The following is a 13,789-nucleotide window of genomic DNA, read 5'->3' on the forward strand; positions in this document are numbered from 1 at the left end:
AGCTTTCATCGTTGATCTCTTTGGATTCTTGCATGCCCTGGGGCTATGATGAGAAAAGTTTTGGTAGATGCTTCAGTGCTAAGAATCTTTGGGGTCACCTCCCATGCCCGCAAGTACCTGGTCACTGCAGAACAGTGCACAGTATTTATTACTGCAGAAACAGAACCCAACATTTGCATTTCTTGACAGAGACCTTGTTTTAAACTGCTTGTAGAGTTAATGAGGTAATCTTTGTGAATAATTTGGGATATTTAAAGCTTCTCAGTTCACATAGCATAATGGTGAAATCAAATCAAGCTGTGCATCTCTTAGAGTAAATGAATTTAGTCTTACTACCCAGCACAAAAAGAGCTATTGCTTTAGCTGATGCACATGTAAGGGAGTATAGATGCCCATCACCTGATCCTCTGAATTCCATGCTGATCTTCTGTAACAGAGAGGAATGTATAAAAAATCCTAATAGATGTCCTTGTACTTTTTTTATGGATAGATTTCTTCACCTGTTTTTTTTCCATGGCTATCAAATGTGGCTTAAAAGAACACAGTTCTTGACCCCTAAAATAATAGGGGTCATATTCCAGCATTTGATGTTGTGATGTATATTAATGTTGTGTTTCCCCTTATGTTTGTATTGAATTTCTAATTTCTGTGTATTAATATTCATGTATGTGTGCAAAACAGATGGATGTGTTTATGTTACTTGATGTGAATAACTGGAAAAAGACCCAAAGCTAAAATGCTACTATTTATTTAACCTATTTCATAATCTTATTTGAGGGTATTTCTGTAAGGTTCTTAACAAAAAAATGTGTTAAAAATCTTGAAAATACTCATTCATACTTTAAATACACAGAAATTATTATTGTAGCTGCTCTGGGGTTTTCCAGTTCTATGTTACAACACACTGTGTCATACATCACAAGATTATTTTCCATTTTTGGACCTTTTTTCTTCTCTTTTTCTTTCTTTCCTTAGGGGCCCATTTCTCCATATTATAGTCAGCGTTATGGGTTTAGCCCAGACTGTAAAATAGTAGCATTTACAGGAGACAATCCAGGTGAGATGATTAAATGTGTAAGATTCAGTGAATATTATTATGTATGTACTAAAATTCTAAATCAATCTCACTGATTCTCAGGTGCTCCCTATATGATGAAAGTATATCATGTTTATCAGCATTGATACCTTTTTCCAACAGCCTTCCGTCACCAGTTCTTCTGATATGTAGACATCTTGGATAAGCTGGGTATGACAAATGAATTCTCTTTTGCCTAGTAATTAGAGGTGACTTCATTTGCCTCTTGATAAATTCAGTTTTGGTTTGCCTGCCCGGAAAAACTATTATTACTGTGAACTGCTAGCATTTTAACTTAGAAAATATGAATTTATAAAATTGCTGTTTTATCTTTTCAAGCAAAAAAGTGGAGATGGACATTATAGGCTTTCTCTTAAGAATTAGGGCTGTTCTTTTGTCAGACTTGATAGATCTCAGTATAAGGGTAAGTGTTAATTTAGGGTCCATTTTTTGAATCTTGGAGCCTGTTTCAGTGTAGAGCAAATTAATCTGTTTCTCAAGAGTCTGAAAATAAAATACTCTTATTACAGTAGCATATACAAGTTTGAATCATGATGGAGGCTCCATTGTGGTGTATTTTACATTTGTATTCTGAGAGATGGTTAAACTCTGTATTTCTCAAAAATCCAATTTTTCTTTTAGAGATTCAAGTCCAGCTTAGTCCAATAAATAACATGAGTAGTCTAATGTAAGTGGGAGCATTTCCTCTTTAAAGTGTGTTGTTAAATAAGGGTCCACTGTATTTAAAACCTGGATACATAAAACACTAGATAAACGTGCAGTTCTGTAGTCTTTTGTCTGAAGCATTCTGATCTTACTAAAAATCACTCCCTAACCCAAATGTTTTGGCTGTCTTTTACAGCGTATAGGTCAAGGCCACCAGGAGCCTATTTGCTGTTTATATTGTACTTTGAGATGGTGAATGCAATGTATTATGATGTCTTATACAACATGCTTTAATTGAGTCAAACATAACTGTATCTGGTATTCTGACTTTTTACTTTCAGCATCACTGGCAGGGATGAGACTTCAAGAAGGAGATATTGCAGTAAGTTAGAACATACTCCTAAAAACTGTCCATATGCCTGAATAAATGAAATACATGAAATGTAAAATTGCTGTAGGTTATCAGTTAAATTTATCTGCTAGTGTTGATTTTCTGTTTATTGGATTCACGCTTGTTTTATTTCTACCAATCTGTAAGCTGCCTGAAAGATTTTATTTCTACCAAACTGTAAGCTGCCTGAAAGATTTTAAGTAAACTCTTGTGACTATTTTTAACTAATGCTCCAGACATGAAAACCTAAGTCTCCATCCAGTATGTATTTCACTGGTGTGACAACCTGAGTCAGAGCTAGCTTCAACATGAATCCAATTGACTTAATGTGTAATTTAAAAACAATTAGTGGTAATAACAAATGGTTTTAATTTAATTTCTGTATTGCTTTCCATGCATATTGTGATAACACTTCAATTATTTTTTTTCCCCCTCCAGATTAGCCTTGGCACAAGTGACACATTGTTTCTGTGGATCCAAGAACCAACTCCTGCCTTAGAAGGTCATATCCTCTGCAATCCTGTTGATTCTCAAACATATATGGCACTTTTATGGTAATATAATTTATTTTTTGTACATCTGGGATCAATAACATATATTTCTTTCTCTGTGTTAGTGTTTTTTATTTCTTTTGCAAAATGATAACGAATAGAACATTCAGCAATCTGTATGGTATATGGCAATCTACTGCTGAAGCATTTGCATCAATGTTATAGCATTCCTATTGTTTAATTTGAGTAACTGAAACTGTAGAGTTGTGGAGGATAAATTCTCACGGCAATAAAAAGCTGAAATAATTTTTATGTATACATGGAACCCCGATCACTATGAGTCTAAGGTAATATATTTAATGTACAGGAGTAACAGTCTTCTCAAAGATAATAATGTGAAATGTCAGAACCTTGACCAGGCTGTATAACTTCTGTGCTCTTCTAGTGGTCCAGAGGGGGGACATAATGGGACAGGTGAAGATTACCTTTTCAGAGAGGAGTATAATCAGTGCTGTCCAGGGACATATTAGGCTGTGTATGTGGAAAAAACTCAGATCTCAAGAAACCCAACTAAGAGAATGATCCTCATGGTAGCTTTTAGCTGCTGTAATTTGGCAGTTATTTGGCCCCTTGCCAGCCAAGTAGGTGGAAAGGTAGCCTGAAGCTATGTTTTCCCTCACTGAGTCACTGTATTTAGGGCAGATTTTTCCAAAGCAGGTCATAGTGTTTAGACAAATATTTATAAGCAGTATGCAGCTAAATTTTATCTAAATCCCCTGGACTGTAGGTGCTTGAAACTCAAAACTAGAGCAAAGCTCAAAACTGCCCTTTAACTGTAATGTTGAGTCTTATCTGTACAGTAATAGGATGTTGTAGATGACAGTGGGAACAGTGATCATGGAGTTCAAAAGCATGATGTCAGTTGCAAGTTACTGAGTTTCTTAGTATGAGTTCCCAGCAGTTTTTTTTTTTTTCTTTTGAGTATTATTTTCAAGTTTCTCTTTTACTCAGTATTTTTCCCACTTTTGCTGTAAAAGAGATATAAACAGCCTGTTCATAATAGCAAAGGAGATACTGAATCATTTTTTCTGAATAATAGTTATACTGCCATTCTTTTACTGCAGCTTAACATGTGCAGAAGGCCAAACCTGCTTTTCAGAAAGCAAATTTCAGCAGCCATGCAGATATAAAGAGTTCCTGTTCCTCCTGCCTAACCATTTCTGCCATGACACTGCCCCTTTTGCACCAATGCTCCTTTGTTTCTAGACTATTAGAGTTAATAGGGGACTCTCTGTAGAAAGAGAGTGCCTGAGCTACGAGACAGAGTATTTGAACAGGAAATTTGAGTAACTTCAGCTGTTGCTATTAAGCAAGTTCAGTAATTTCCTCGCCTTTTTTCTGGATATTTCTGTGCCTTTCCTGCTGAGTTGCTCTGATAACTCCATGCTAGAGAGTATTCAAACTGGCTTCCTCTGGATCTGAATCCAATGCTGCAGTATTTTGCAGGAGTATTATATTCACAAAGGAGACAAAGGCGCTGACTGGATAAAAGGTACAGAGACCATAAACACTGAACAGATTGCATATTTTGCAGCATTGTTTACTGGCTCTGGACCAGAACTATGCAGATGCAGCTGTGGTGCTTTCCTTTGGCAGATCTTGGCATGGAGCTAGACCTCATAAGTCTTGTTGGACCCAAGCTGGCTCCATACCAGTACCATGCTCCTGAAATCATAAATGCAATGTAGAGACACCCTTGCTCCTCCTTGCAGGGTAATCTTGGAGCGAGCTTCTTAACGCTGTGTGAAAGTACTTCTCTGAGGAGATGTCTTAGCTGTTCAGAGACAGTCTGGGTTTAGCGTGACCTCCCCGTCTGGATCTAAGCTGACTCATTGGAGAGTTGTATACTAACATCTGTGCACTATGTTCCTCAACACGTCCTGTAATATTTGTTTTCTCTCTTACCTAGTTTTTTCCCCTCTCTATCTCTTTCCATAATGAAGAAGAGATGATATCTTTTAGCTTGCCCAGCTTTATTCAGCTGATACAATAAACACCAATATTGACATAAACAGCAAATTGCTTTAAAAATCTAGAGCCAAATGTTTTGGAAAATGCATATGTTATGTTTATGTGTTTCAGTTTTAAGAATGGCTCTCTGATGAGAGAGAGGATCAGAGATGACTGTGCCTCAGGCTCCTGGGATGAATTCTCCAAAGCCTTATCATCTACTGTTGCTGGAAACAATGGAAACTTGGGTATGAGCCTTAGCAGGGCTGGGAGTTCCAGGGTTTGCTTAGACACATACTTGAGTGAGTGTTGTACCTACTTTTTACTTGGGTCATGGTAAAGGCCAAGAATCAAGTTAGCTAGAGCAAGGGAAATTCCTGATGTGTACTTAGAAATGCTCTGTTGGCAGGCTAAGTGTCATGATAGTATTTTCCTTCAGTATTCACTAAATAAGAAAATTATATTTATGGAGTTCTTTTGGCATTTAAAGTGTGTTAGTAGCACCTTAGCTGTAGACTGTTTAAAACTAGTGATTTCTGAAGGAGGCTTTCATTAAAATTTGTTTCTTTTTCTGAGACTCAAGTGAATTAAGTAGCTCCATATTATTTCTTTTTCCATCATTACTCTAAAATCTTGTTCATGCATGTAAACAAAACAGTAATGTCAGGTGATACCCAGATTTCCTGCATTTTCCCCAGTGTATGTCACAGAGTAATTTAATCCCTGTTTTTTTTTCCCACATTATGGTAAGTGAATTAGATTAAACAAAATTATGATGATGATCATATTTTAAAAATAGGGATAAATCCATGTATTTGAAATATCACATTATTTTCTTTCCTGCAGTTTAACATTTTACAAGTGTAGTATATAGCTCTGAAATAAGTTACTGAAAGGTGAGCATATGTGTTACCAAGATTAAACTTTAACCATTGCAGAGCTGGATTTGAAGTCATTACCATCATCCTAGATCTGAATTGATATGAGTAAGATTAGTTTTAAAACTCTAGATAACAAAGTTCATAAATGTAGATATTTAAGCTATAGAAGACTTCACTTCTTAGGAAAGTGAATTTAACATACAGTTACTTGACACTGTGAGGTTAGCACTGATCTTTTATTCTTAGAAGCTCTGTTACGTTGTCTGTCAAATCCAGTCTCTGTGGGGTATTAAAATGACCTGGAATCTCTTTTCACTAGAAGACAAATCAATTGAGGTGTTTCAGAAAATGGGAAGAAGTTATTCCAAAACCCAAAAGTCAGTCACTTAAGATGTTATAAAAAAAAATGGAAGTTGATGAAAATATTGTTACTGATTTCAAGGATACTAGGACACACTGCCATTAAGTTTTAAAATTTGTACTATAGTATATTCATTTGGATATCTCAGTCCTCTATAAAATGGCTGTTTTGTGAAAGTCATGCTCAATAACCGAAATGCTTGGATAACCTCTGGGTATACATGTTAAAATATTGTAGTTCCCTTCCCTCAAGAACTCTGATTATGGAAAGTGGAGCAAAGAAGTGGTTAGGCACCCTCCCTTTTATCACTTGGTCCCTGCACTTCCTGTTATGTGGGAAGATGCCCCTGCAGAGGTTTGGGAATGGCAGAGGCAGCTGCTAGGGTGAGGTTGGGATAATGAAAGTAACAGAGTTAGCAAATAGGGAGGGAGGAGAAATGACTGTATGAAGGTCCTGTTGCGACTGGGAAGTGTCTGAGAAGGCTAATAAGACCAGCAATTTTACGTGAAGATGGTGAGGTAGCACCAGGGTCAGAAAGGAAATTTTGGGTTATATATCCCTTGGCAGGGCCTGCAGATCTGTAACCCACAGTGTTGCTTACTGACAGGTTTTCAGAATGTTTAACCAAAAAGGTTATGTGTGCTAAAGCACAGTAATATTTTGGGGTTTTTTGACTAATAACCATAGGGATCCTAGGACAGCATACTGCTGTTCCAAGGTCTGAACCTTAGAAACGCTCCTTAGTTTCTTAGCTCTCAGTTTTTCTGTCCTTATTTTCTTTTTTTTGTCTCCCTTCTTGAACATCTTTTCTGACCAGCACTTCTTGCCATGAACATGAAAAATCTTTTTCACACCTTTTGTCTAGCTGTCTGCAAAGCCTTACAGCATTTCATCAGATCTCATCAAACTGTTCAGACCAGCTCTGCTTCATGAATTATAACATCTGATGTTCTCTAATAAGCTTATGAAATCTAATCCAGTGCATGATGTGTTCCAGTATTCCTGTACTCTTCTTGCTAACACACCATTTTTTCTGGTTTTTTTTTTTTTCACCCTTGCATATGACCTACTGAAACTATTTCTAAGATGTGTTATATGTTGTCTATGTTACTCACATGTGGGTGTGTGCTCTTTTGTAGGCTTGTTTATTATATAGTTTGGATGCCTAGAGCCAGGCATGCTCAAGACCCACATTTTTGTAAACTGAAAGTAGTTAAATTCGATAAATGTGTGGACTGAAACTAGTTAAACAGACTATATGGTGACTCGGATGTCTTTCCAAACACATGATAAACATTTATTATCATTTTAGCAGTGTGTTGAAATAAGATTCCAACTTTGGGCTAAGAGCAAACATGACACACTTTAATGTTCCTTGATGCAGGTTTCTACTTTGATGTGATGGAAATTACTCCTGAAGCAGTTGGGATTCACAGATTCAATGGAGACAACCAAAAGGTAGTAATAATTTAGTTAACATCTCAGACCTTGAAGGAGTACTGTCAAGGCTTGAAATCTTTGCCATTATCTCTCTTTTTTTATTTTTTTTTTTTCTGAGATACTTGCTTTCAAGTTTAATTTATTGTTGCAAGTCCCTGGGATGATTTTCATAGGGAAGTATTTTGTCTGTAGCTTGAGACTATCTACAGTGCAAAGACTGAACTAGAACTTACATGGTATTTTTGGGAGGAAATATTTCCTTTGCTGGAAAATGGGGATTTACTGAAGCCAACACTGGTTTTGAAACAGGATTAACTTTAAGCTTATTGAGAGCTTATTACACTTACATGACTTAGTCCCCATCTTCTAAGTTTCAGACATACAGATAAAGATGTGTTGAAGCTTTGGGCTATAATATTTTGGTCTTTTATCTTGCTCTAAATGTGTATGTGAAGACCTCATTTTGCTGTCCTGCATGTCTTGGAGTAACTAACAAGCTACATAGTGGTATGTAAGTAAACACAGGCTCAAATCCAATTGGAATTAAAATAGAAATTATGTTATGGAAAGTTCTTTGTATCTTTCTTCTTTTGAGGAATGGATGTTGTTTAAATGTCTGTCTCTCTGGGTGGTACTGAAACTCAAGAGATGTCTTTGATCAATCATGACTCCCAGTCGATTAGACCTCACCTAGGTGAACAGAGATTGATACTATCTTGTTTGCAGTGTAGCACTACTCTCTTAAATGTTTGCTGTTTAAATGAATGCTTAATCACTTCTAGCTGTTACACAAGTTGTAGGCACTTGCTGTAGTGCATGGAAAAGCTCAACTTTTTGTGGAAGATTCTTTTAATTTGTTTGTAATTTTCCTACTCCTGTTGCCTTTCTCATATTCTGGTTGGCAAAAGGACAGAAAAATATTACATACAGAAACTAAATAAATTAATGAAAAGATAATCTTTTGTGCAGACAGAAATATATTTAAACTTTTGTGACATTGTTTAATGCATCTGAATTTTGTCTACTTGCTTTAATTTTGTATTTTTGAGATACTGATTCTGAAGCAGCCTTTGGTGCTGGGAAATGCATAGAGAAGAGTTTACAACTTGCAGTAGAACCTTTTCCCATTGTACATTGATTTCAAGTTGGATGGATTTGCCAACAGCACAGGTTATGGGTTACGTTCTGTGTCATGAGTCTTTAGGCCAATCTTGTATGTATGAGTGAAGAACTGGGCCTAGTTGAAAGCAGCCTTCAGGGTAAAGACAAGGATAATCAACTATAAATGTCCTGTGTTTTTAACTAGTCTCCAGCTTTAGCCAGTCTCCAGCTTGGCATTGTATACTGTGTAAGGTGCTTCTTAACGTATTCCCTCTTTGATACAGGTTTCAGACTTTCCAAAGGAGGTGGAAATACGAGCGTTGATTGAAGGGCAGTTCATGGCTAAGAGGATTCATGCTGAAAAACTGGGGTATAAAGTCAGTAAGTATGATGAAAAGCGGCAGAACTAATGGCACTGGAGATCAAACACAAAGATAGGAGTCCCAACAGTAATATCAGTATAGTGTTTCTTGTCCTGGCTGATGGATACAGAAACTGGTATGAATTATAAATTAGCCTCCTGGAAAAACTTTTGACAGTGTGTTGGGGGCAGATTTTTGCAGATGTTAACTTCAGAAGGACCAATGGTTTAAGATGACTTCTTTTTCAGGTATTCTTGCTGTTTCATTGTTACTGAGCTGCATTGTAAATTTTTAAATAAGATTTTGGGCTTTGATAGCTTGTTAAGTGAAAAGAAGACCAGCCTTCTGCCTAAAGCACAAGACTGTAACTCAGAAAATTTGAAATCTATGTTCTGTTTCTGGATCTGCTATAAGCGGGTCACTTAACCTCTTTACCTCAGTTTTCTCTTAATAAAGCAGAAGCCCTTTCCCTGTCTTGTGATTTAGAAAGCAAGAGATCCTGCTTCCTAGAATTTATCATATGAATAGTTTTTAGCACATGGGAACAACAAAGACAGTACTTTACCTATAGAAGAAGGATCAGATCATTATTGGTTATGCAGTTCTAAGAAAGAATGCAGTTAAGTTGGTAAGAGGTTTTATTGGCGTTTTCTGTCAGTGTATCAGCCAGTGGTATCTTAAAGAATACTGAATTAACTCATCTTGAGGGTTTTTAACCAATGTTCTATTTTTTAAAACCATATTATTTTTATTTACATCCTGACCTCCTTCTTTACAAGCCAGTCTTGACCTCCTCCTTTACAAGTTATCACTTGACTTCTACCTCCAGGCTTTTATCTATAAACATGTGGATAGAATTGTTTTATTTTTTATTTTTAAGTGATAACTCTAGAAGCTGAAAGTTGATAAAATATAGATACTGGAACAAATCACAAGGCTTGGCAACACCACCTCATAAATTTATGCTGTAAAGGTTTTCCTGTTATGTATTTTCTTATATACTTGAAAATGTTTATTTGGGGAGGTTATTTATGGAGACAGGCAGAGATTCAAATAGATCATGTTTTAAAATACCTGTTTATCCTTTATTCTTAGATTCTGCTGCACCAAAAGCTTGGCTTGTGTAGCCTAGAAAGCTCATGGCTGAAGATCATACGTTTGCATGCTGTAAATGTCAGGGGTTAGACAAACATCAGAGTGCGAGAAGAACTATTTAAGATAGACAACTCTGACATAGAAACAAATGGGTAGAAATTATCTATTAATACATTTAGTCTAAGTAGGACAGCCCAAAACTTAACTGGTTTTTGTATGTGGCTAAAAAGCTTTAAGCTTTAAAAACTTTTTAAAAAATTTTTTTATTGCTGTAGATGTCTGTAGTAAAAAGGAGGTGGGTGTGATTGGGTTGTGTTCCTGTAGATACCTTGGAACCTTGTATGATTTTGTTTTACATCCCAAGGGTCTTTTAGCTATTTGGTAACAACAGATGAGTTGCTTTAAAAAAGAACTGCTGTGCATAGTGTGGGCTGTATGCATCTACCACTTTTCCTTAGTGGTATTATTTAAATGTCATATTCTGTTATTTGTGTAGTGATGGCAGGCTTACATCTGCATTTCTTGTGTGACAGCTCTGAAAACAGGGTGTGTTCTGAATGTGTTTCAGGGTACAGATGAGGATTGTGGGAGTTACTCTGGTATTGCCAGACTTTCTCTTGTTTAAAAGCTGCTGTTTTTCAGGCTGCTTTTTTTTTTTTTTTGGTTTTAATGTGATTTAAAAGTTTATTTATCTTTTGGATGAAATATACAGTCAGGACCCTTGTGTTTATTCAATTCCTTTTAGACCTTGTCTACATGGGGAATTTACTTTGATTTTTCCAGGAGACAAGCTGATTTACATTCAGAAATATAATCACAGCAGTGTAAGTTTTGACTTTTTTTGTTGTTGTTCACACCAGTGGGAGAATACAGTAATAATGGCTCCCAAGATCTGGAAAGTTATATGATAACACCTATTAAATTGATCTGTAACAGAAATGGAAGTGGCATGGTCAGTCACAACAAATGCTTTGCTATATTGTTCTGAGGTTTGTGTGGTGCATTTCAGTGGTGCAAATGAGTCAGAAACCTGGCTAAGAATTTCCCTAGCTCTGGCACCAAGGTGATGGAAAATCATTTTGGCAGTCATGAACCTGTTCTCTATTCTTGGGCCAAATGCAGTTTGGATGACTGAAATCTGAAAAGCAGCAGTGTATGTGGAAGAGAATTTTGTAAATAAAAATAAATAAAAATCTGTTATATACAGTTCTTGGTTATGCACTGTGAACATGACAAACATTAGATAATCCCTTAGAATTACAGTTAATGAACATATTACCTTGCTAGGAGCAGTATTTTGAATCCTTGATCTAGCTAATGCTGCAGGAAGAAGTGCAGTGATGCTGAAGGAGTGTTTTATATGTGAGATTTTGTTCCAAGTTGGATGTGTCCGGTACATTATAGATCTTCTAGAAATTAGAAATAATAGTATTAAAAGACCCTTAAAACAGCTCTTCAGGTGCTCTTTGTGCTTGCCTGCAGGCATGTGCACAGGTTTCAGTGCAGCTCGTGTGCCAGTAGAGGGCAGGGGATTCTGTCTCATGATTTTTTTCTTTGAGGCTGGGATGTGTCAGCCTTGTTTTGAAAATGACACAGGAGTCACCTGATGATCATTAGGAGAAAAGTTAAACCTTACATTAATCGTGATTTAAGGGCTTTAAAAGTGTGTGTCACTCTGATCTAATTGCTCTAATCTTTCTCAATCAGATTTTAGGGGAAATCATTCAGTAACACCCTGTATCCTGTTTTGCTTATGTGCTTAAGGGGTGGATAGAGCGTTGTGATCTAGAAACAAACAAGTTAAGTTTGGTCTGTCCCTGTTGTTTACATCCTCCGATTCAGAGATTCATGCAGATAAGGTGAAGGTTTGCTGTTCTGCCTTTATTTTCCTGAATTTTGATTGTATCATAAACACCTGTTTTGTCACTTCATTTTTCTCTTTGCAGCCACCCCCTTTTGAAAGCCCAGCTCACAATGGGAGTTCAGAGGCTGGTCATACAGACATGCTAGCGGCATGGTTTGGGAACTCGCTGAAGTCAAAACCAGGGTAACTTTATAGAGAAATGACAGTGTCTGCAGCTCAGTGATACAGGTGATCACAGCAGCTATAAAGCTGTCAGTGGTTCAGACTGATCTGCTAGTATATACTTTAATAATCTTGATGATCACTTCAGAGTTGCTTCTATTCGTGGCCAAGCAATCCTAAAGTTCATCCTAAAATTGATATTGACTGGAGATTGTGTCAGTGGTCCTTGCTTAGACCTAGTGAAGCTGTCCTGGTGAAGGACCAAATAACTATTCTTGGGAGCAAAATCTACTCCTCTGCCCACTGATGGGTAAAGTAAATATTGCCATATGTTAAGTATGCTGAAGGAAAGCGGGACATAGGTAGGGGTTCTGGTGTTGATCACACGTGGTCAATAGATATTTCAATGATGAGCTAGGCTACAGTGTAGAAATCTTCATGTCAGTGGTAATCTGAGGATGAAGTCTGTACATACTGGGTCAGGTGTGTGCTAGATAAGCTTTTGTGGGACTGCAGCAGCAATTAATAAATCTTGCCTTGTAGGCAGGCTGATTATCTGGGGTGGGGTCAGTGTCAAAGCTGTTAGCTTTGGACAGGGCTTTCTTCCTTCATGTTGTTGTGCCAATCAGTGAGTTCATAGTACTCTAGTTGCCTGATGTACTGTTTGTGTCACATTTGTACATTTAGGAATCTCATTCTGCCACCTAACTGTCATCAGCAGGGAGAGATGGATAGAAGGTGCCAGGTTTTACAAGTGCAAGATTTGTCCATAAAATTCTGTGTCTGTGTTATGTAATTTACAGTTTCTTACATACATAAATCCATCACATGCAAATAATGTTGGTGCCCTGAATTTTACTGACTGTACTTGGTGCTTAAATACTGGCTGGGGTGACACAGACATGCCTGTGGCTTTGCACTGGTGTAAGAATGAGCCAGTTCTTTTCCTATGGGTGTTTCTAATGTGTGAAAGTACATCTTTCTGATTGGATATACACCAGGATGCATTCTTAAAGAAAACAGCAGTCCTGCAGCGCTAGGGAAAAAAGCAAAATATCAGAGCACACTGGGCCTGACTTCTCAGTGGTTAGAGGGGGAACTTACATTTTCTGAAGAGCTCAGTCTAATATTACATGAGGGCAAACCCCAAGGTGCCAGATTTTTTTTCTTTAGGTAGTGTTTTCTCTTGATGCTCTTTTTAGCAGATTGAAGGTAGTAATAATGTGTGGCTCTTTGTCTGCCAGAAGGGCAGTCTGATGGAGTGGGGGGAGGTCAGAAAATATCAGTTAGTATAACATGGAGCGATTGTGTTTCATTGTTCATGCTATCATGTGGTGGCACAGAAACCTGAAGGCAAGGTTTGAGGCTAGCACTTCACAGCAAAGTTTTGGTCCATTGGAGGATGAAATGGCTCTCCAGTTTGGCAAGGCTAGATGCCAATGCCAGTGGTTCTTGGAACACTCCAGAATGGCTTTGTGTCAGGCTATGAGACAGGTTTTTCTGCTGGTGGTTGTCTTTGGATGGCTTCTGTGATTGTAGTCTTCAAAACTCATGAATTATCAGGAACATGGAAATACTTGTTCTGTCAGTCATCTTTGCCTTCACCTCTGTGTTTCTATTGCAGCTGTGGCAGTGTTTTGGCTGAAATGAGGAACACTGTAAGTGAGGCCATTTTGTAGTTGCATACAGATTAAATTGATGTTTATGCCCTGTGGGATTTAAATTTCTTGGAGAAAATCGATACTAAAATGTTGTGTTGGCTTCGAGCTTGTCTCTTGCTGTTTGATGCTAAGAGTGCTGATGATGTTTCAGCAGCATGAGGGTGATGGCTTTGTTAGGGGCCTTCTGCTTCAGGCAGTAAGTGAAAATGGTTTAAAAATTATTAGAGGA

General features: G+C 37.3%; 1 protein-coding gene across 2 annotated transcripts in view; it reads left to right on the forward strand.

Moving 5' to 3' along the window:
• The window catches only part of XYLB (xylulokinase), an 82,298-nt gene that overhangs the window by 14,999 nt on the left and 53,510 nt on the right, over positions 1-13,789 (forward strand). For both annotated transcript variants that reach the window (XM_026843334.1, XM_026843335.1), the window contains 6 exons: positions 976-1,057; positions 2,083-2,123; positions 2,571-2,686; positions 4,766-4,881; positions 7,260-7,333; positions 8,701-8,797. In XM_026843334.1, coding sequence (XP_026699135.1) covers positions 976-1,057; positions 2,083-2,123; positions 2,571-2,686; positions 4,766-4,881; positions 7,260-7,333; positions 8,701-8,797 — 526 coding nt within the window. The remainder of the gene's footprint in view (positions 1-975; positions 1,058-2,082; positions 2,124-2,570; positions 2,687-4,765; positions 4,882-7,259; positions 7,334-8,700; positions 8,798-13,789) is intronic.

The sequence above is a fragment of the Athene cunicularia genome, assembly GCF_003259725.1.
Source record: "Athene cunicularia isolate RWA chromosome 2 unlocalized genomic scaffold, athCun1 chr2_part1, whole genome shotgun sequence".
Taxonomy (NCBI): Eukaryota; Metazoa; Chordata; class Aves; order Strigiformes; family Strigidae; genus Athene; species Athene cunicularia.